This window comes from Myodes glareolus, chromosome 19 (assembly GCF_982192425.1).
Source record: "Myodes glareolus chromosome 19, mMyoGla1.1, whole genome shotgun sequence".
Lineage (NCBI taxonomy): Eukaryota > Metazoa > Chordata > Mammalia > Rodentia > Cricetidae > Myodes > Myodes glareolus.
In genome coordinates this window covers 10,028,694-10,051,682 of record NC_142044.1, presented here as the reverse complement: position 1 = coordinate 10,051,682, position 22,989 = coordinate 10,028,694, and the positions used below count along the sequence as shown (strand labels likewise).

Below are 22,989 nucleotides of genomic sequence, written 5' to 3'. Positions count from 1 at the left end.
AAATAAAAACTACTTTGGCTTGCAGGGTCAGAATGGCTTAGATCAATAACAAGCTCATGCTGGCCAGAATATGGAGCAAAGGGAACACTTCTCCGTTGATGCTGGGAGTGCAAACTTGTACAGCCACTACGGAAATCAATATGGCGGCTCCTCAGAAAATTGGGAATTGATCTACCTCAAGAAAAAGCAGCTGTACAAGTTTTGTGCACATACACAAAGGGTGCTTCATCCTATCACAAAGAAACTTGCTCAGTTATGTTCATAATGACTTTATTCATAACAGCCAGAAACTAGAAACAACATAGATGTCCTTCAACTGAAGAGCAGATAAAGTAAATGTGATAGTTTTTCACCATGAAGTATTACTCAGCAGTGAAAAAGAAATGACATCATGAAATTTGTAAACAAATGAATAAAACTAGAAATAAGTCATCCCTCGTGAGGTAACCGAGACCCACAAGACACATATGATGTGCTCTCACTTGTAAGAGGATATTAGATGCTTGTAGGATTAAAGCTGTTATTCATGATACAATTCACGGACCCAGAAAGGTTAGGTGATAAGTGGTCTCTAATGGTGGCAAGTGGATCTTCCTGAGAAGGGAAATAGAAAAGATTTTGTGGGCAGATGAGAGGTGGGTGGGGATGGGTGTAGGAGGGATTATGCGGGGAATGGAAGGAGAGAGTACAGGGACAGACGACTGGAACTCGGGGGCATTTGAAGGCTGATGTAAGAAACTTAGTGCAGTGGAAACCCTCTGAAATATGCAAGGGTGACCCTTGCTAGGACTCCTAGCAACGAAGAGTATGGAACCTGAACTGTCCGTCTTCCGTAACCAGGCAAGGCTTCCAAGGCTTCCAGTGATGCGACTGGACACTAACCCAGGCACAAAACCTTCGACCTACTCTTTCCTGCCTGCAAGATGTGCTAGGGTAATGATGGCACTGAACGTGTGGGAGTGGCTAAACAAGGACTGGTCTAATTTGAGGCCCACACCAGGAGAGGGAACCCATGACAGACACCGCCTGGATGACCAGGATCCGGAGGAAGGACAGCCCAGAGATCTGGGGTAGAACCAAACACAACTGCCCCCCTCCCCAATCAACAAAAGGAGTCTTGATGTTCTGCTATACTCATAGATTGGAGCCTACCTCAGTTGTCATCAGAGAGGCAGCAGAAACCCACAGCTAAACTTTAGGCACAGAGAACCCAGGTTGGTAGTCTCCATCTGCACCCCACCTTCAGAGCTCAGGAAACCCAGTGGAAGAGGAGGAGGAGGAATTGTGGGATCCGGAGGGGGTCAAAGACCCTGGGAGAACATGGCCCAAAGGAATCAACAAAGCAGGGCTCATTGGTGTTCACAAAGACTGAAGGGGCAATCACAGAGTACACACGGGTCTGTGGGTCTGCGCTAGATCCTCTGCTAACCTTAATGTTGTTTGCTTGGTGTTTGGGGGCCCGCTCCTGACAGAGGGAGGGGAGGTGTTTCTGACTCTTTTGCCTTTTCCCCCTACTGTGTTACCTCGTCCAGCCTTTGTGTGAGAATTTGTGCCTATTGTTGTATCTTGTTTTCAGTCTTCAGCTGATATCTCTGGGAGCCTGCTTTTTTTTTCTGGAGGAGACCAGGGTTGGGGGTGGGGTGACAGCGGGGAATTAGACCAGGGGGAGAAGAGATGTGGGGACCTGGGTGGAGAAGAAGGAGGGAAAACTGCGATCTGGATGTATTGTATGAAAGAAGAATAAATAATTTTAAAAAAAAATGTTGATTGATACCTAAATGTGAGCCATTGTTGGTAATATTGAATACAGTTCCTGTGGAATGAAGAGTACATTTGATGACATTTTCTGATGATGATGTAATGTTGCATGGGAAAGGACCTAAAAATATAAAGGTAGGAAAAACATTTTCAGATGACTTTGTGAACTATAGAGAAGAACTGTCAGTCATAAAGAGCCAATGTTTACTGAAGCTCTGTGTTATAATCATCCTGAGGATGATTATAGCTGTATTTTCACAGAAGGGTTTTGCATACATTAAATATACAATGATACCTGATTAAAATGGAACCATTCAAAAGCTGTTCACCTTTTGATCATCCCTTTAACTACATACACTTGAGTTCTTTTTTTTCTACATTAATAAAAAAAATGGACTGGAGAGAGGTCTCCATACTTAGAAGCTCTTGATGCTTTTGCAAATGCTCCAAGTTCAGTTCCTACCACCTGTGCTGAGTGACCCACAGCTACCCATGACTCCAATGCCAGGGTGTCCTGCGTCTTACTCTGACCTCTAGGAGCACCCATAAGCATGGACCCCTCTCCTCCATGCACACACATTAAAATATAGAAAAACAACTAACAGTATTTGTGTAACCTTTCTTACGATATTGAAAAAAACATTGAAAGCATTTGCTTCACAACCCAGTGCCTGCCGCAGATCCTTTTAGCCAAGGAAAACCTTAACAGCGCACCCTGCAGGGAAAAGGTTTTACCTAAGAGGATGGAATTCTCAGTTGGTATCGTGCTGAACCCCAAACCCATTATCGTGAGCTCAGTGCCACCGTACAAAGAACCTCTGTGTGGAGACATGTGGATGACTTCCAACATGTATCGTATGGAAGCATTTAACTTGTTCCTGAAAAGAACAAAAAAAATAGATTAAAAAAAAAAGAAGAAGAAGAAGTTTCCAATGAGCTTCCTCACCTCAGGTCCCCAGCATTTTGAGAATAAGAAATAATCAAATATATGTGTAATTACACATTAATTTCTCAGACCAGATAATCTGGCAATCATTTTTACTTTTGTTAAATGAGCATGTTAATTTTGAAAGCTAGAGTTTTAAAAAATCTAATAGCAAAAGTATGTGAGATGGAAAGTCTTACGATAACATAGGAAATGATGGCACATGAAATTCTTTAAAGTACTTTGCATTTTTACTATAATGACTTATAAAAGCAGATATACATGTAAAAGAAGGTACCAACAAAACTTCATACATAATAGGAGTAATTAATTTTGTGTAATTCAGTTTAACTTCTCTTTTTGAAAATTTGTCAAAACTTTCTTTCTCATAATCTCAGGGAAAACATTTTTTAACTTTGCTTTACTACAGATATTATGCCTGCTAGGGCACCATCAAAATGTGCAATGTTCTTTTGACCTGATACATCCTATGTCCTAAGTTCCACCATGAGAACACAATTTCTGTAGATCCTAATGAGGCTTTGTATTGCTTTATTTAACTCCTTTAGCATGCCGAATTATTGTTTATCCGTCTGCTGTCTAAACACACAGTTTGGGTTTGACTCTTCATATACTATCATTCAGGAACAACAGAAGTCAGCAGCTGTTCACGAACCCTGTGAGCTCTTCCCTGTGAACTCAACAAGGATGCAGCCCTGGATTCTGTGTCCTGGTCCTCAGTCCCTGTAAGATTTTGTGACAATCATACATCCTTCTATTCTGACACCTGCTTTCTTTGTCTTCTCTTAAAGCTACTAACTCAGCTTGCTCTTCTTCAGAGTATTCTAAACTAGTAATTGTTTCAGAGAAGAAATAAAATGTTCCTGTTAACAGTATCAGGGAAGAAAATTCAGAATAGAATCAGTGAGGGATTATCTCCACCCCTTTCTTTAGCTGGCCAGGTACTGACATTTTTAAATCTCCTTCTCAGAGAATCCTGCCCTATTCTATTGCCCATTGCACACTTTTGTGACACCTAAGATTTACTATTAGTAAACTTTTTTCACATCTATAATTGTTTCAGTAGTCATTTAATTTTTTGATGAAAACCCTCCCAACAATATTGTGAGCACCAATAGCACAGGAAACTATTGCAAGTCCAGAGCTAAACAAGCGCTCTCCCCCATTGCCAAAATTGCTTGAAAAAATTTTCTAGAATGAACATAAGCCACATAGCAGTTACAGAAATCCAACTACACAGAGAATTTTTATAATCCATTCTAAATGGTTTGTTAAAAAAAACCAAAGCATTATTATATATTTCGTGATAATTTTAAAGAATTTTTTTCCTTTGAGATATAAAAAGGTAAAGAAAGCAATCAAGATATTTGAAAGTTAATGACTTTTTCCTATCTCAATTTTATTAGCCCCATGCATTCCTCAGCTCTAGCGATTATAATCAGAATCATACCTTGTTGTAGCCAAACCCCAGTTTCTGACTTTGACATGGATGTCATGTTTGCCTGGCGGTAACTTAGGCAAAAGACATGTAATGTCTGTGAAGTTTGAATGAAGAACCTGGCAGGCTTTCCCTCCAACATACACCATATTTTGTGCGAGTTCATTTCCAAAGTTATAGCCCTTAATTGTTAAATTGATGTTCCCTATTGTTTTAAAAGAAAAACACAACTTCTTATATAAAAGTTAACTTTGTAATCCGGTACAAAACTTGTACTTTAACCAAACCAACATATTCATCTTTCATAAGATCTAGAAAATGTTGACACATTCAGAGGCAAAATTCCAAAGAATGAGTTCATGCTTCTACATACATATAAAATGCATGTTTGTTTCACAAGGGAAAAGGTATTTAAATATTATTTTTCAAAGATATAATATCTTTCTCACCATTTTTCATGTTGAGAGCAAAATTATAAGTTCAGTTATTTATATTTAAATGCAAAGGAAAGAGCACATTTCAATATAAGGAGCAAAACTTCAGTGAGAAACCACGCTGTGAAAGACTTTCTGGAAGTGGTTTCCATATATCCATCAAATGACTGATTTTTTTTTCTATTTGTGCTCAAGAAAAAGTGGGAAAAGTCACTTGTGGACTCAAAATTACAGCAGTGATAGGTGCTATAATAAAGATAAAGTGAAGAATGGGTGGAGATTACACAAAAATCTACTACGATTTATGAAGTCTTCACTGGCCTAGATGGTCCTTGACTGATGAATGGACAAAGCAAAAGTACATATGCATGATAGAATTTTATTCAGCTGTGAAGGAAAAGGACATTATGAAATTTTCAGGTAAATTGATGGAATTCGAAATGATCATACTGACTGAGTTAACCCAGACCCAGAAAAACGACTGATTGATCTCACTGAAGAATTGCTTACCCAAAATTGCCCGTTCTTTCGGGCTGAAATCAGTGATAACCGGTGTTTGTAAGCAGTTGTAGCTAAAACCATCCTTTACTGTGGCTTGAATTCCATTGGTCATAACAGAAATATCAACAGTACCCTCAAGTCTCTGAAATAAATGAAAAGAAGGAAAATTTTAAGCGATGAAGTGTTGTATTGAAATACAGTCATTTAGCTGTGAGATAGTCAGTAAATGTTTATGTTGCATGCACAAGGAGCTGAGTTTGATACCTACAACACACATTAATAAAACAGATAGAAAGAAAGCAGTAAGAAGCACGATGTAGTGACTTCACCTTCCTTTCTAGCCTTGTTAACAACATTTAGACAGTGAGACAGCCTATCTAAAACAAACATGCAGATAATTCCTGGGGAACTGAACCCAAGGCTGTGAACAAGCACACACACACACACACACACACACACACACACACACACAGTGACTGAAGCAAGAATCGCTGTAAACAACATTCTGAAGTCATGGATCAGAGGTAGTTCTCAGGTATTTAAAGTTGTATTAAACAAAGGTTCTGCATTTAAACTCTCAAGACAGAGATCATTTAACTGCATCTATGTTATTGGACTTTAAGGGCTACACAGTGCAACTGAGATGCTCTGGGCAAATGGTTCTCTGGCTGATAAAGAGTGAGATATCATTTTCAACCCTTGTTCTGTTGCAATAGCCTCAAACTCAAGTGAATAATTCTACTTCATTCACAAACTAGGTTGCGTGTTTAGCTGATCTACTTACCTACTCTAAGCTTAAACACTAAAAAGCACTTTATACTTCCACTGTGGCATCTGTGCAATTCTCAGCCAGGCAGACTTTATTGTCTCACACTGGATTAATGCACATGTAATGCTTAACTGGATGAATTAAACAAACTGTTTTTTACATCGTGATTGCCTCTCAATCCTTGTTTTATCCTTCAGTCCAGCGCACACTCTAGAAATTTCTTTCCTAGACCCCTTACCCTGTGTCTCTACTTACTTTGCTGTGTTTTGAGATTTAGTGTTAGTGACTGCATCTACATTTATCACCTATTGGCTCATAATTAGTGAACTATAGACCAGACTGAAGTTTAAGAATAATTTTTGAGGTTGGAGGTGTATTTTTAGGCAGGGTTTCTCTATGTAGCTCTGGAACTCACTTTGTAGACCAGGCTGTCCTCAGACTCATTGAGACCCTCCTGCTTCTGTCTCCTGAGTGCTAGAATTAAAGGCATGCATGACCACCACCCAGCTGACATTAATTCTGACCTCCCATTTCCACTGAATGCCATCTTTACTTTGTATCTATTTCTATTATTTCAAGTGAGATGCACTGTTTTTGATTATAGTTTTGTGTGGACATCTTCATCATGATTTTTAAATGTCTCACCTATGGAGATAATATTTTTGTTTTGGATTTTAGTTAAAAGAGTTCAGAGAAACAATTTTTACAGATAATAATGAAAACTCTGGAATTTGTAACAATATTGTAACAATATGACCCTTGTCTAACCACCTGCCTACATGTTCACCAGCTCACAAGGTTAGGTCTGTTGGAGAGAAGGGATGGAAGGACGCAGAGGCCTTACTTTTGATGTTCTGCACGTTATCCTATTCGAATCTCCTTCAATCACATTGCAGGTTTCATTTCCAACTAAAACAGTTGAGTTTTCACTAAAACCAGATCCAGATACAGTCAGGAGCGTGCCACCTATAATTTATAAGAAAAACAATGAAAATAAAACCAAAAGTCAGATCAACTACCACAGGAACTTTCTCACCATCTAACTTATCATCGCCAAATCAGCCGGTCACACCAGATGGATGACAAGCGACTGGAGAATCAGCCATGCACATAATCACCACCACAAGCCTGCCTAGGCTCTCAATCGCATGGTGGAGAATCAGCCATGCACATAATCACCACCACAAGCCTGCCTAGGCTCTCAATCGCATGGATTTCCCTTATTGACTTTGGGATATATAAGCAGCAACCACTCCATCCTGGGAAGAAGTTACCCTGTTACTTTTGGCTTTAGGTCATGTGTGGTGGATAAGGGTCAATTAAGACTGAAATTTTAATATCGCCAAGCAAGGGGAAATCTAAGAGTAAAAAAAAAAAACACAATAAAGTAAAAGTAGAAGAGAAAGAACACACTCAAGTAAAAATAAAGTAATTAAAGCACACACACACACACACACACACACACATCGATGTGAAAGTACAATTTCCAATATTAATCATGTTAAAATATACAAAGTAAGTAAAATAGCACAAGAAAAATGCGTTATTGTCTGTGCCCTCCTTCTTTTGTCCTGTTTGTCCTAGAACTTTATTCTAGGTCAAGGAGCTCCGTTGAGACTCTGGCTACATGTGCAGCAGCTGGTAAGCAGAATAATAACTAATAAATCTTATCTTGACATAATTAATGAGGTTGTTATAGAAACATGTAATAATTGATGATATTAATTCAATAACCTATGATGTAAGCATAAGACGCCCCTGACTTGTGCTTCACAAGGAATAAAAGAATTAGTCAGCCACTTAATCTCTGTGCCGTTTGAAAGGACATTCTCCTTTGTCCTATGAGCCTTGGGGTCCATGCTAGAAACAAAGCCCTGGAAACCCAGTGGTGGGGATGTGTGTGGTCACTTCTGTTGAGAACTATTAGCTGTTACCTGCCAGGCTTCCAGAATCAGGCCAGACATGGGAGATCTGACTCCGGTAAACAAAGTGGGATCCCTCATCATCTAGATTCTGTGCTAGTCCAACATCAGCAAAGGACACAGCCACGGGGACATGTCCAGCACTTCCGTTCAGAATCTGGCACTGGATTTCATTTTCTTGTGATAAAAAGAAGAAGAAAATGATACAAAATAAACGTGGCGGGCAGGGTTTTTAAGATTTAAAAAGAAAAACCTCTGTAAAATTAATTGGTAAATATTAACAGTGACCTATGTTTTTAGAATCCAAGAAATATATTCAAGAAAAACCATTCATATTCTGATGGGGACAGGGAAATCTTAGTGGGGACGTAGAATCTTTGTAAACTATCAGCTGCTAAAAGTTAGTTACTTCTAGGGAACTGTAAACCAACAAAGAAAACAAATCTCAAAACATTGCCCAACGAAGGTGCACATCAAGATTTTTATCATTCTAACTTTTAATTAGAATTTATATTAAAAAATTTACTACATTTTTGGCTCAACATATTACTACTTATATCCAAAATTGAGTAAAATAGCAGGTCCTATAATAAAAGTGATAAATTAAGTGAAAATATTTTCTTCACTTTATTTATTGCAGTTTAGGTAATACTATTAAAATATTGGCAATTTGACCTCAAGGACACGTTTTAATACAAATCAGCAGAAATGATTTTGTAACTGGTCTTGATCATGGGAAAGTATCTAGAATGTGAATAACTTGGGGTGAAATTAAGTAACAGTGTTTCCACCAATGTCAAGAAGTTAAAAATGTAACTGGCATTTAAATTCTGCACCACTGGAAAGAGGTCGTGTTGAACTAGAAGTCAAAGAATATCATCATGTCCTCCTGCCTCATGAGTACTATGGCATTGTCACAGCTAAGGCACAGGATTGCTGATGTAGTTCAGTGGCTGAGCACTTACCTAACATGCCTGAGGTCCTGGGTTCCATCCCTCATACATACAAAAAACAAACAAACAAACAGCAACAACAATCATGGCCAGGGAGCGTGGGATAAGAGAATCGTACTTTGAATATTTTTGTGTCTCGGAGATACACCCAAGTATGAAAAATCTTGTGCAACCAGTTTGTAAGGTATATATGGATAAATGTATGATAGGTCACCCTTAATGGAATAAAGACACCGTATAACACTCAAACAATTAGTCTGTGGCCATAATCAGAGAATATATATATACAAAATTTTCCAGACCAGGCGGCTAATTTCAAAGATGAGAGGACAATTATATTTGTGAGAGTTCTTTCTTCCAGTTTTTCTAGAAGTAAACGAGACTTTGTGACATTTAAAAAGAACCTACCATCCACAGAAAGAAGAGAGCAACTGGTAGATCCAACAGAGACGGTCACAGCTGAAGTAGGAGAAAATCCAGAGCCTGCTACGGTTAGTATCGTGCTTTCTGCATAGGACCCTGAAAATGACAAGTTTAAATCACTACATTTTATATAAAAAATAGAATCTGTTATTATAAAACCAGACATTTCATAAACAAGAATATGCCTATCTTTTTTATAAGATATTAACCATAGACCTGAAATATGTTTTCCCCCCCGCTAAATTTCAGGTTATATTTTGGATCTCCGTGTTAATATATATCAAAAAGTTACTTCATTGGCTTATGGAATTGAATGGGAAAAGAAAAAAATACTCTAATGGCAAGCAAGTTGATAGGGCAGTAAGCCACCATGAAACCATGGAGGAAAGAATGACCTACAAGGAACACTTTTCATTTGGAAAGGGCACGGGGAGAGGAGATGGACCTTGAAGGTAGAAGAGGGGGAAGTTGAGAGAAGGAACTAGAAAAAAGAGGAGAGGAGAGGAGAGATGGTAATGGAAAGTGAATATGATCAAAATGCATTAGATACATGTATGGAAATGTCATAACGAAACTGATTATTATGTGTTACTAGAACATTCTAACTATAAATACAAACAAAGTAGACAGGTGCTGCAAAATGACACCTACAGTTGACCTCTCTCCCCCACCCACGCACAGATGCACAAACATCAAAATTACTACATCTATATGTCACATACAGAAGGCAGTAAAACAGCACGGAAGAAAACACAAAATGTGTCACTGTGGTTGCCTCTGGGAGCTCTGGGGACTAGGAGGATGATGCTTAAAGAGAGTTTTAGCTTCTATTGTATTTTGTAAACTGGTGATTGGAATGTGTATAACAAGATGAAAGCTGCCACTAACTGTGAAGGAAGGACACAATTCGGTTCTATTGCACTCATTATATTATATTTTCTATTATTTTTAAGTTGATCAAATATAAAGAGGCAGTTCAAGTTGTTAATGATTTTGAGCCCAAAGTAATTTTTAAGAACTGTATACAAACATGGAAAAATCACTGGTAAAAACAAAGGGCACTAACCAGATAAGGGTTACTATCAGCTACAAAGACCCAATGTAAGGTTATGATTTCTAAATTTATCACTGTGGTTAAAATCTCACTCCTTACCGTCCTTATCAATGATGCTTATTTACATTTTTAGGAGCTCACATAAATTACATTCCCCCCCCATAAGAATTCATCCCCCAAGGTTGGGATGAGTTCTTGACATTAATTGTTCTGTTTTCTTCATGTGAGCGCTCACTTCTCTTCTTTCCTAAAACCACAGCTATCCTGTTTGCCACTTGCTAGCTCTGCTGGACATGTTCTCACAACGGATGTTAATACACACATTGGTCTAGCGGAAGAGCAACGTCTCAAAGTCACAGGGAAATTATGGACACTGATTCTAACTCTGAAAATGAAGACTAGAAAGATTAATGACATACATTGGTTTCATAGGTATTTTTTCAAGTAAGTGGTGAATGTTCTTTCCATAGTTTCAACATGGTTTTGACTAGGATGAACTGTTTTCTTGCCTTCGTGACAGTGACATATATTTAAAAATCATTGTCAGAGAACTCATTTTTCTAGCTACCCTTCACCCATATTCCAAATTTAGAAGCAAGATGTTACCTTCAGAAGGTGTTACTGTCAAAACGATAGGCGTAGTCATGGGATCCCATGTAAACCCACAGTCGCCTGAACATTTAGTTGGAATTCCATTGACATAGACTTCAACCTTCAAGTCAAGAAACACAGACCCAGAAGTGAACGAAAACAAAAAGACAGTAGAACTCAGTACAATATGCATAGAATTCAGTAACGAAGTATAATTATAATCCCTGAAAGTATACTCTTTATGCACAGGACTTAGAACAAATAAACTTTGTCTGTAAAAATGTGTTTATGCACTCTGCTTTGACATCTCATTCATTTGTGTATTCATCCATCCATTCATCCATCCATTTATTATCCATTCATTCATCTATTCATTTGTACAGCCAATGCGCCATTGGGCTTCTGATGGAGTTGTAAATACGAGTATCATAAATATGTGAAATAAAACAGTTGGCATCCTTGCTGTCATCCAGCTGTATGCTTCCATACAGCAAATGTAGGATGGAAAGTTTCTCTACTTAAATCCTGAAAGTACTGTTTAATCCGTTTTATGAAGAAAAGTAGAGATTGCTTTAGAAAACTCACCTATACTCTCTATAGTCTAATATTCTCACCACTGAAGTGGCAACATTAATAATTATCTGACATAAGTACATAAAGGTTAAATAAAAAGATATAGTTACTAATTCTGTCAGTGGTAGAATTAAAACAATCTTTTATTATTAGAAAGATAATCTCTCCCAGAAGTTGGAGAAAAATAATGAGTTGGTCAACTGACAACAGCAATATTTCCATGGGACTAGAGCTGTTAATACTCCTGTTTTGAAAGGTCTTTGATACACTGGCACAAATTAGTTATGCATTTAAAATTATAAATATTATGAGAAAAGTTTGAAAAGTACCTGTGGTTGCTGATTAGGTGTGCGGAGCATGTCTCCAGGTATACGGTGTCTAAATAATCCACCTTCCTTTATTGTGGTGACTGTCACATTAGCTTTTTCTCCAGTAATGTTGGAATCATTAATCTATTTTTACATAAAATGAACTTACTAGAATAGTAATGAAGAATATAACCAATTTAAACATGGTTAAAGGAAGTAAACACTTATGGTTGAAAAAATTTAAAAATTTAGTCATTTTGGTTAAAAAATGTTTTCTAGAGAAACAATAGTCAATCAAAGAAAATGATTAGACTATTGCATTATAATATATTTCATAATTAAAATATAAATGAGTCTAAATAAAGCAAATTTATTTAATTTTATATCTTAAAATGTTCTCTGCTCTTTGTCATCATGGCTACTTTGGTAAATTATTTTAAATAGTTAAAAAGTTGAGCTACTTTTCCCTTTAGCATTTTTCATGTCTGGCTCTCCTGATCTCTCATTCTTAAATTATATTGTCTTATAGTCGTAAAAACAAAGCCAAATTACATCCACATGTATAATCTGATCATTTCATTCCTTCTTCCAGTATGGCCACCTTCTGATATATCCAGACACCGGCAAGGACAGAGGTGTCTCCATGATGAATTCTGTATGAGCTAGTGATGAAGGACAGCAATGATGAATTAGCCAAGGAGACTCATGGGAAAAGAGGTGGATACCAGATATGAGCAGAGCTAGCAAGAGGAGGACAGTCTCAACTGGAGAAATTTAGAATTCTAGTTCCAAGCTTGTGCCTGTAAAATAACTCTGTGTCTTATAGTTGTTATACTCTACACATCCATGTGAATCCCATGGCTACATGTTTCTGTGTGTTTTTGTCTTCTATTTTCTCTCTCCATTCAAGTACTTCCTGTTTAGGACTCTGCACTTTCTCCACGTTTTGTTGTAGCATCGTTCCTGGAGAATATATGTGGGTCCTATGTATGGCTGCATAATAGTCATTTACTTTTAGACTTTATATGTCCCCAGCTCTTCTACACTAATCTCCTTCACACATACTGCCATTCACTTCTCTTCCACTCCTGTATGCACAATGTAACAGTGTCAAATAGATGACAGCTGTAGATTTGACTTGAAGAGGTCGTCCTTACAAAAAGCACGTTTTCCGTCTTTCCGTTCAGAGCCAGTGGAAGAATTACAGGTGATGAAGCCAATTATTCTTATGTCCTCTCTTAATTACAGCTGAATTTATTTGTGAGATTGGCCATGCCTGTATACCATTAAGGGGCTTCTCACAAAAAACTTAAAAGTACCAACAGCTATTCTCCATAAAAAAGAACACCTTCCTAGTCATTCTAATGCACAGTAGTTTCCTTTTCTCCAAATACTTTTAAAAGTTTATTTTATGACCCAGGTCCGGTGGCACACAGTTTTAATCCCAGCACTTGGGAGGAAAAGGCAGGTGGATTTCTATCCGTCCACTGCTAGCCCAGTCTATATAGGAAGTACTAGACCAGTCAAGGACACATAGTGAGACCCTGTGTAAAAAGCAAAAAAAAAAAAAATCAAAACAAAAAACACATAAAATTAGTTAATGGTTTGTTTCTGAAAAACCCAGTCTCCAGTTCCTTTAAGGAGTCTAAGAAAGAGTGCAAATTAGCAAAGAGGGCAGATAAGGAAACAATATAGCAAGAAGTACTGCCAAGGAAATGAAGTAGCAAAGAGCTCAGATACAGAAACAATGTAGCAAAAAGAATCGCTTAAGAAACAAAGTGGCAAAGAGCAATGATACTGGAACAAAGTAGCAAAAAGCACTGTTAAGGAAACAATGTAGCAAAAAGCACTGCTGAGGAACAAAAAGCTGTCCTAAAGAAGGGACCTGCAGAAGCGGCTGCTTTCCACCCGGGCTTTTCCACTTGATGGTCCATGAGTACCCAGCACAGGTTCCCTCTCTGGTTACTGAGACTTGTCCTGTTTCTTCCAGGCTCTGCAGGGCGAACTGCAAGTCTGAGGCTGACACAGCAGCAGGGATGCCTGCAGCACAAAGAGCAAAGACTCACAAACGGAGCACTCCTCAAAGTACCGTCTGTCTGAAGTTCAATCGTACACCTACTCCACTCCAGTCAAAGAGAAATCTAGAACTTTTATCCCAAGAGGGCATGAGGGAGAAACAAAATTATATGAGCAATGCATCTCAGCGTTGTCTGGGTTTAAAAACTTTCATCTGAATATCATTTTGCTTTATGGATAATCTATAAGTCATGAATGTAAGAGAAACCTCTAGAAAATAAACAGTGGTATGTAATAAGGCAATGAAATTGAACGAAATCATTCAAATGCCACTTATTCCAGACAATCTTATTTCATGTTACTGACAATCTGAACTATATAAGTCACGCAGAAAGTTCTGCTAGAAATAAGTGTGCCAAACATATATTACTTTTGTTTGAATCAGTACTCACTGTCTGTTTGATAAAGATTGTGATGCAAGATTTAAATAAACATTTCTTTTCTGGTACTAGTAGTAATATTTTATAAGGTAAAACTAAAATGTGCTAAAACTAAGACTAAACAAGCATGAAGCCATACATAAATATTACTGATTTCAAAGTATGGTGCTTATTACAGCCAGAGCTTTCAGTGGACACATATGGTAATAGGTACCATTTTGAACAACACAGGTCTAAATGATTTAATTATGATTGTATTTAAAAATACTATTCTAATCCCATTTTATAAGTATTTTAAAGTTATAACATTTCTGGATATCACAGTAATGATCTCTTTCAATGTATGCAGCATATATGGATATAACTTTATATAAAGTCACAGTTTCAACCACCTCCAGGAAAAGGATTCTTAAGAGTTTTTATTCATTTATTTATTTACATTTTCAAGAAAAAATATCTATAACTTCTAAAACTGACTTTATATGGATGCATTCTTTTCTAAACTACCAAAAGAGTAATTCTGAGACAAAAATGTTATTAATTACTGCCTTCAATATATACATATGATTATTTATCATTTATTTGGGTATTTGAATGTAAGATAACCATATATATCAATTATCAGGCATGGTTAACATTTAATATACTGCACACACATGTGTATTTGAACAGCTTTGGTATATCTCTGCTAATTCCAGCGTTCAAATGTACCTTTCAGGGTATGTCCGTAAGCATGGATGTCAAAGCTGCCACTTATTGGTGGAGAAGCTTCACGAATTTTTTGAATGCGAATCTTTGCCTCCCCTGGCCAATTATTTCCTCTGTAAACCGACTCATTCTTTGTCTCATTTGTGATTACCTAATTTCCAAGATAAATATTGATAGAGTGATTAAACCTAACAATGGCTGACACAATTTCCATTTCATCCTGCAGGATCCTGTGACGTGACATAAATGGGCCTCATGTACGCAGGATTCCTCGGGACATTAAGGAGAGTTCCATAAATCAACAGAGGCCAGGCCTATGCAGCTGCAGTAATGAGACCAAAGTCGGCGCAGTCATCTGTGCAGCCATCAGCTGGAATCACGGTAATACCTCATTAATTCAGAGCATACTCTCCATCACTCAAGGAGCAAATATTTATGGAGCAAGCACTCTGTTTAAGGTACAAAGCACACCACTGTGTGGAGGCATAGAAGCATGAAAAATAGTCCTCACTATAAAACGACTAAAACACCTTTTGGAGAAATAACTGTAGTTATATAACCAACAGTAGAGTAGAGCAACTGTTCCAGCCCTCTGAATAATTTTTAAATGTTGAACACCAATCAACTGACAGAAGAAATACGTGCTAATCCATATTTATAGGTTGTAAATGTGGTTACCGTCTCCAATTTCTGGTCTTTTGAAGTTTCCTGTCCTTCTTGTAGAACTGAGACCCATAGAGAAAGAAGTAACTTAAGTGATGGAAAGAAACACTTGTGTGTGTAAGTGCACACCAACTTTATCTGTGCTAAAGATTAGAAATAGTATAACCCTCCGTCAACAAAAAGGACAAGCAATGCTCTTTCTACTATAATACACAGCAACTCAAAAGAGTGAGCTATCACTAAAGGTAGCAAAGTGAACCCTGCAATATTGATAAACAAAATTTGTTTTAAATCATGTGAACCTTTATGGTTCTATTGGAATAAAATTTAAAAATAGGAAAAGTGAATTATTGATACTAGAAGGTAAAATAGCAGTCGTGGGGAAGTCTCCCGTGGACTAATGGGTTTCTTTTCTGCAATTTGAAGTGATCTCAATAATCAAAGTTAATTTTCAAAAACTCATTGAGTTCACCAAGGTTCCAGGATACAAGATAAATAGCAACAACAAAAGCCCAATCATATCTCTAAGTACAAATAACGAACATCTGGAAACCATAATTTAAAATAAAAGACCATTTATCTATTCACTTATAAGAGTATATTAGCTGTTAGGTAAATGATAATTGAGCTACAATCCACAGAACCAGAGGGTTAGGGAAAAAGAGGCCCTCTTTGTGGTGGGGGAGGGCAGGGAGAATATTCATGGATTGCCCTGGGAAAGAGAAATAGAATAGTTTTTGCGGGTGGACTAGGGGCCGGTGGGAATGGGGGTGGGAGGGGTCAGGTGGTAGGGGTGGAGGAAGAGAACCCAGAGAGAGATGCTGGAATTGAGGTATATTTGAAGGGTGGTGTGGAAACCTAGTGCAGTGGAAACTTACTGGAATCTATGAGGGAGTCCTCGTGAAGACTCCCAGTAATGGAGGATAGGAAGTCTGAACAAGTCACCTTTTGTAGCCAGGCAAGGTGTCCAGTTGTGGGACTGGGTTGCATGCAGTAGGGTTTTTGGCCCAGGTGGTTCCTAAACATCCCAGACGAATGCTAGGACATAGGTCCTCTCTCCAGAAACTGAGAGTGGGGACCCATCGCCGAGGACATGTGCCCAGCTCACTGGAGTGGAGCCTTTACCCTTCCATTCTATAGTCTCTGTGATGTGAGAAGGTAACTCTGAAGGCTACCGAAAGAGAAACCTGTTCACCAACTAACCCAGTCACAAAACCATCCATCTACAGTTTTTCCTGCCTGCAAGATACGCTGGGGCGATGCAGACACAGAACTCGTGGGTGTGGCCAATCAATGTTTGGTTTAACTAGAGGCCTGTGCCACCAGAGGGAGACAATACCCTACACCCCTTGGATGGCCAGGAATCAGAGACTGGTTAGAGATAGCCCAGAGACCTAGAGCAGAAGGGACACAATGACTGAAGCATGTGGTGGAGGGGAATCAATGAAATGACTCCTAATGATATTATTCTGCTATACTCATAGATCAGTCCCTTGTCCAGTCATCATTAGAGATGCTTCCTCTGGCAGAAGATGGGGGAGAGCCCAAGCAGAGACCCACAACCAGACATTATGTAGAGAGAGTCTAAGTGGAGGGTTCCATTGGGTCCCTTCAGTTTGAACTCTTCTTCAGGTAGCAGAGGGGGAAGAAAGAGTGTAGGAAGCAGAGAAGATGAAGGATCCCAGGACAACATGTAAATCAACTAAGGAGTGCTCAGATGGGCTCAGAGAGACTGAAGCAGCGAGCACAGGGCCTGCATGGATCTGGACCAGGTCCTCTGCACCTGTGTTACAACTGTTAGCTTGATGTTTTTGTGGGACTCCTAACAGTGGGAGGAGGCGTTGCTCTGACTCTTTTACCTGCTCTTGGGGCTCTTTCCCTCTTACTGGGTTGCCTTAGCCTTGAGATGAGGGCTCTTGCCTTGTCTTATTGTATCTTGTTTTGCCATGTTTGGGTGTGGTCACCTGGAGGGCTGCCCCTTTCTGAAGGGAAACGGCAAAGGAGAGGATCTGATGAAGATGGGAGGTGGGTGGGAGTGGCTCTGTGAGAAGTGGAGGGAAGGAAAACTTTGGTTGGGATGCACTGTGTGAGAAAATAATGTATTTTCAATTAAAAAAATAAGCAAGACCATTTGTAATTGCTTCAAAATTGAAATAATTACATACAAATTTAGCAAAAACATATTCAGAGGTGAGATGGCTCAGCAGGTGAGACCAATTGTTAGTCAAACAAGGGGATTTGAGATTGCATCCCAACACCCACCTAAAAAGACAGATATATTCATAAACGCCTGTGATCCCACAGCTACAAAAGGAGACAGAAAAATAGGTGCAGCATGTTGACCACAAGCACATCTAGGGTTCAGAGAGAAATTGTTTCTCAAGAACACAAGGTGGAGATGAGTAGAGCGTACCCCTTACATCCTCTTCATGCCTCCACTTATGTGCATGCACATATATCACAACATGTGCATATAACACTCATGCACACACATTCCTCATTATCCTATTATGTTGTGCTATTTGTACAAAAAATTATTATTGAGGGAAAATGGCTAAGGGACATGACATTGTCACTAAACTATTTTTTCAGCTGGATATAATCTTGCAGTTATTTCAAAGCTAAAGTTTCTAAGGTAATGTGTGTTGCTTCATTTGTCTTGCATGCGAATGTGATTTTAAAGACACCAAACAAGTCCCCTATTCTCCAGTTAAACCTTGAATAGACAACAAAAACTGCATTAGAATGAGCAGTGATTGGTGCAAATGAAGGATCTTGGGAAATGAGAGTATTGTTGCTTGTGATTGAGGAACACAAAGCCCCAATTCCACACATTTTATACTAGGGGTAAGCAAAGCATTTACAGGACATATTTACAAAATGAACATCTTGAAGACAGCAACACTGAACACTGATCCAGAATGACGTGAAGACATGTTTAAATATTCTGGAGACTAAAGTTCGTCATTCTCTTCCGCTGTAAAGTTGCTAAGTGCTGAGAGGTTCTCTGCAGGGTCTCTAATCATAAGGGTCGACTAAACTTTAATCTTGAGTTCTTGTATATTTGTTTTCAATTTGTTGTGGAAACAAAACTACTAAACTGTGGGCGTCCATGGGAAGTTAAGTTTTAAAATGTTCATTATATTTTTAGCATGGAACTCTGGTTGAATTTTCTAATTCTAAAGCTGTTTCACTGCTCAAATTCTTTTGGATCCATAGAAAACTGTATCCTCCCTGTTTGTACAGATTTTGATGCAAAAAAATGAAATGATGCTGTTTATAACAGAAATAACTTTAAAACATTGCAGAATCCAACTTTCCTTCAGTGATTTATATTTGAGAATCTCATAGGTGAATAACCCTGACTGGCCTACAAAGGATGCAGGTTTAATCTTCAGCATGCACATGGCAGCTCACAACCATCCATAACTGTAGGTCCAGTGATCCCATGACTTTTGTGGCCTCTACAGGTACTGCATACATGTAGTGACAGACACACATGAAGGCAAAGTCCCATACATATAAATTAATTAAAAACTCATCTCTACTGAAAGAGCCCATGAATTTTTATATCTGCAAGGAAGATTCTACTTAATTCTGACATACTTTCTTCTTTTTTTACATTTTAATTCTCAGTGTGTGTGTGTGTGTGTGTGTGTGAGAGAGAGAGAGAGAGAGAGAGACAGAGAGACAGAGAGAGAGAGAGAGAGAGAGAGAGAGAGAGAAATGTCATGGTGGGCTAAGAAGGTGATAGGACATTTTGTAGGACTTGGTTGTTTCTTTCCACCTTGTGGGAGGGATTGAACTTAGACCACCAAGACTGGCAGCAGGCATCTTTGCCCACTGAGTCATGTCATAGGACCCTAATTTTGTTTTCTATGGGTATTTACCCCTGATTTTTCCTTACAGACGCATTTTAAAAAATCTCAAAGCATTTTTGACTTCAGGCTTAATAAGACTATACACCAGGTTCACTGCTTTGGCATGAGTGTTACTCAATTATATACTGGCTATTTTTTTTTAATTAAGAAAATATACTCCATCAAATCAGAAGGTCATGAAGTTGAAAGTGGTAAACTATAAAGGCTTACCTGCCCAAAGCTCACAGCCACCATGGGGATATTGTGACTGCAGTTATATGAAGTCATGGTAACAGAATACTGAATCGCTGTAGTTGATCCATTTATTTTGGTCTTATTCACCTGAAAATGCTTTAAAAATATTCCTTTGTTGGCTAATGCTGGAGGTCTTCTCTTTGGCATTTCTGTAAAAGTCAGTGGGAGATAAGATTACAGTGTTCAGGTTTCGCTATGTGATTGACAGAATTCATATGTGCATAAATCTATCAATAGGACTTGGTAAATGATGCCAAGATGTGTAAATAAAATTTTCACTTGTAGGCCCGGTCTGCTGCGCGTGCGCCTGTAAGGCTGCCAGCTCCTTTCCGTCGTGCTGAGCCCTCTGAAGAGTCTCCGTGAGCAAGGCCCACCCTCCCGAACTGAAGAAATTTATGGACAAGAAGTTATCATTGAAGTTAAATGGTGGCAGACATGTACAAGGAATACTTCGGGGCTTTGATCCCTTTGTGAATCTTGTCACTGATGAGTGTGTGGAGATGGCAACTAGTGGGCAACAGAATAACGTCGGCATGCTGGTCATACGAGGAAACAGCATCATCATGTTAGAAGCCTTGGAAAGAGTCTAAACAATGGCTATTCAGCAGAGGAGTTCACATACTTCCCCAAAGGACTGTTTGACTTAGGTGTAAAATTGGGTCATGTACATTTTCATTTTTTAAAAAAAAAAGCTTTTTGCTAAATAAACTTTTGTGATACTCAGAAAAAAAATTTTCACTCGTAGCATTATTATTACACGAGTCTACGAAAGCTTTCAAGTCCACTATATCAGAAAGTTGTCACTGTCAAATAGTTGCATTGAAGAACAGCTTTCCCTCTTCATAGCTGCTTTCTCCAAGATAAGCAAAGCTATGTATAAGCAAAGTTTGCTATAGTTTATTTATTAACAAGCCAAATCCAGAATCGTAAACTAGTAATTGCTATTATTGGAAGAGGCTGACATTAAGAATTTATTCGTTGTTAAAATAACCACGCAGCCCTATTCATTACAAGTAAAGTTAATTCATAATACTACTGAGGTAAAAGAGCAGATCATTAATATTCATGGATTAGTATTTTGTCTTTACCACTGAATATGACAATGATTTCCATGGTAACATTTTAAAAGCTAGATTTTGAAGGTTGAACTGTAAATAAAATGAGCCAACATACCTCCCAAAGCTGAGACTGTAGGTGTTTGTCCAATGTACACTGCATCCACATAGACGGACTGGTATTCTGATGATTTTTGTAAGATAATCCTCTGTAGAGAAAAACTTGTCCCCATATATTTGGTTTGTAAGAACTCTAGAAGGTCTATGCAAGTGTAGGTCCACCTGAAATATGTCACATAATTTTGTGTTTATGTTAGTATAATATAATATGATATGATATGATATGATATAAGATAAGTATTATTATAATCTAAAGAACAATAGGCTAGAAAGATGGCTCTATTTGGAAAGTGTTCACTGTACAAGCATAAGGACCTGAGTTCGGATCCCCAACATCTCTACAAAAATCTGGTGCCACAGGCTTTGGTCACAGCACTGGAGGGCAGAGTCAGGAAGAGCTCCTAATCTGATTGCCTGTAGCCCCAGCCCAACTGGGGAGCTCCAGGTTTGCTGAAAAACTCCATCCGGTGGAAAATGACTAAGGAAACACCAATACTAATTTCCGGTGTTTACACACTTGCACATATGCCCACAGGCATGTGTATACACACACATGAACAGAAACTAACCTAAAATGCAATAGAATGAAAGACTTCACTGTCGGTGAGGTATTAATAGTGTGTACATGTAGAGATTTTATTTGTAGCCTTGGCTTTACCTATAGGGATGTAAAATAACTTTCCATCATGGTACTTGGGAAGTTAAGAAGCACAGTTTGAGTAGAGCACATTAATAAAGACAAGATAGCATAAAATCAACTATTTGTTAGATATATGGGAAATAGAAAAGTAAGTTCTGATTCTAATTTTAGTGGAAATGCTTTGAGGGTTTTTATTATATGTAGCCTTTGTAAGTCAAGACATGTTCCTTCTATTACTTATCTCTTTGGGGTTTTGTCATGAAGGGATTCTGGATTTTGTCTAAAGCCTTTTCTGTATCTACTGAAGGAGTCGTATGATTTCTGTTCTTTAATCTACTCATTGTTTGCTAATTTGTGTATGTTGAGTTGTTCCTGAACTTCTGAGATGAAGTCAACTGGATCACGGTAAGAAAAAGAAATGAAACCAGTCTGTATATTGTAGTATAATTTGTTGTAAAGCCATAATGTGTCTTACTTATTTCCAGAAGAAAAGTCATATTCAAATTGCATATCAGCACTTCTAAAGATCTTGCCACTGTCTTGGTACTTGAACTTCAGACCAATGTGATTGGCTAAGGATCCTTTGTATGCGAAACAAAACTACATAAAAATATGAAAACGGTTAATAACAATATTTTACAATTATTTTGCATTGTAACAATTCAAGTGACTGCAATGAAAATCTATATATATTTATTGAACATTTTCATATAAAGTACACAAGAATACTTAAAAAAACAGTAGATTTCAACCAGTCAGCTGTGAAAGAATTGAGATACTTTCACTTATGGAAGACAAAACCTAATAATAATGTCTTCATGCATTTGAATGCAATATCCTTTAAAAAAATAGAAAATATTTCACTCTCTTTAAGAGTGAGTTATTTATAAATTCCAATTAAACCCAATATAAATAATTATTCTAAATTTTCAAAAACAAAACCCATAAACTATGATGATTTATTTCCTGCTTACTATTTCTCTCTCCCTCCCTGCCCCTCTTCCTTCTTTGTTCTTCTGAGAATCACAAGGAGGAAGATCATAAAAGCCAGAATCAGAATCATTATTCCTGTCCCACGTGACATGATTCCAAAAGGCAAGTGTTTTTTCTAGCCTTAAAATTCCATGAATTTTATTAGCAGGCGATTTCCCTGATTGGATTAGCATGCAGTTTTCACAAGCTCACCTGATTATGAGGAAATAATAAAATATCTCCATATGGTAATTTGTTTGGCTTAACATCTGCTGAGTCAAAAAGAACAGCTGGGTTTTTCAGGGAGTAGCGGCCACAGTAAGCATCCGTCTCAGCCGTCCTCTGCCCTCTATTAATGTGATCCTACAGAAACAACAATATTTCAAAGGAAAACGTGATTTATCATTCTGCTTTTCTCCCAACATCTCCAACCTACTCTAATCCCACGATCTCTTTGGTATTTAACATGAAACAGTCTCTCCCATCTAAGAAATTCTTTATACATTCATTCCGATCCCTAATCATATTCATCCATTGTGTTTCTGTATGGAGGTTTCTCAAGTCCCATCATCTTTTCTCTTACTACCATC

At 38.0% G+C, this 22,989-nt stretch overlaps 1 protein-coding gene and 1 pseudogene across 4 annotated transcripts in view; one reads left to right on the top strand and one right to left on the bottom strand.

The window, feature by feature from the left end:
- The window catches only part of Pkhd1l1 (PKHD1 like 1), a 134,419-nt gene that overhangs the window by 76,759 nt on the left and 34,671 nt on the right, over positions 1-22,989 (bottom strand). For 3 of the 4 annotated variants that reach the window (XM_087898766.1, XM_087898767.1, XM_087898769.1), the window contains exons 20-34: positions 22,613-22,762; positions 21,903-22,027; positions 20,786-20,949; positions 19,589-19,761; positions 14,838-14,985; positions 13,556-13,710; positions 11,692-11,814; positions 10,805-10,910; positions 9,130-9,240; positions 7,781-7,945; positions 6,691-6,812; positions 5,087-5,219; positions 4,155-4,347; positions 2,494-2,636; positions 1,775-1,879 (exon numbers count right to left, since the gene is read on the bottom strand). In XM_087898766.1, the coding sequence (XP_087754892.1) occupies positions 1,775-1,879; positions 2,494-2,636; positions 4,155-4,347; positions 5,087-5,219; positions 6,691-6,812; positions 7,781-7,945; positions 9,130-9,240; positions 10,805-10,910; positions 11,692-11,814; positions 13,556-13,710; positions 14,838-14,985; positions 19,589-19,761; positions 20,786-20,949; positions 21,903-22,027; positions 22,613-22,762 (2,116 nt within the window). The remainder of the gene's footprint in view (positions 1-1,774; positions 1,880-2,493; positions 2,637-4,154; positions 4,348-5,086; positions 5,220-6,690; positions 6,813-7,780; positions 7,946-9,129; positions 9,241-10,804; positions 10,911-11,691; positions 11,815-13,555; positions 13,711-14,837; positions 14,986-19,588; positions 19,762-20,785; positions 20,950-21,902; positions 22,028-22,612; positions 22,763-22,989) is intronic. The other variant, XM_087898768.1, reaches the window with a different exon arrangement.
- On the top strand, positions 19,904-20,205 carry LOC125414967 (small nuclear ribonucleoprotein G pseudogene; annotated as a pseudogene).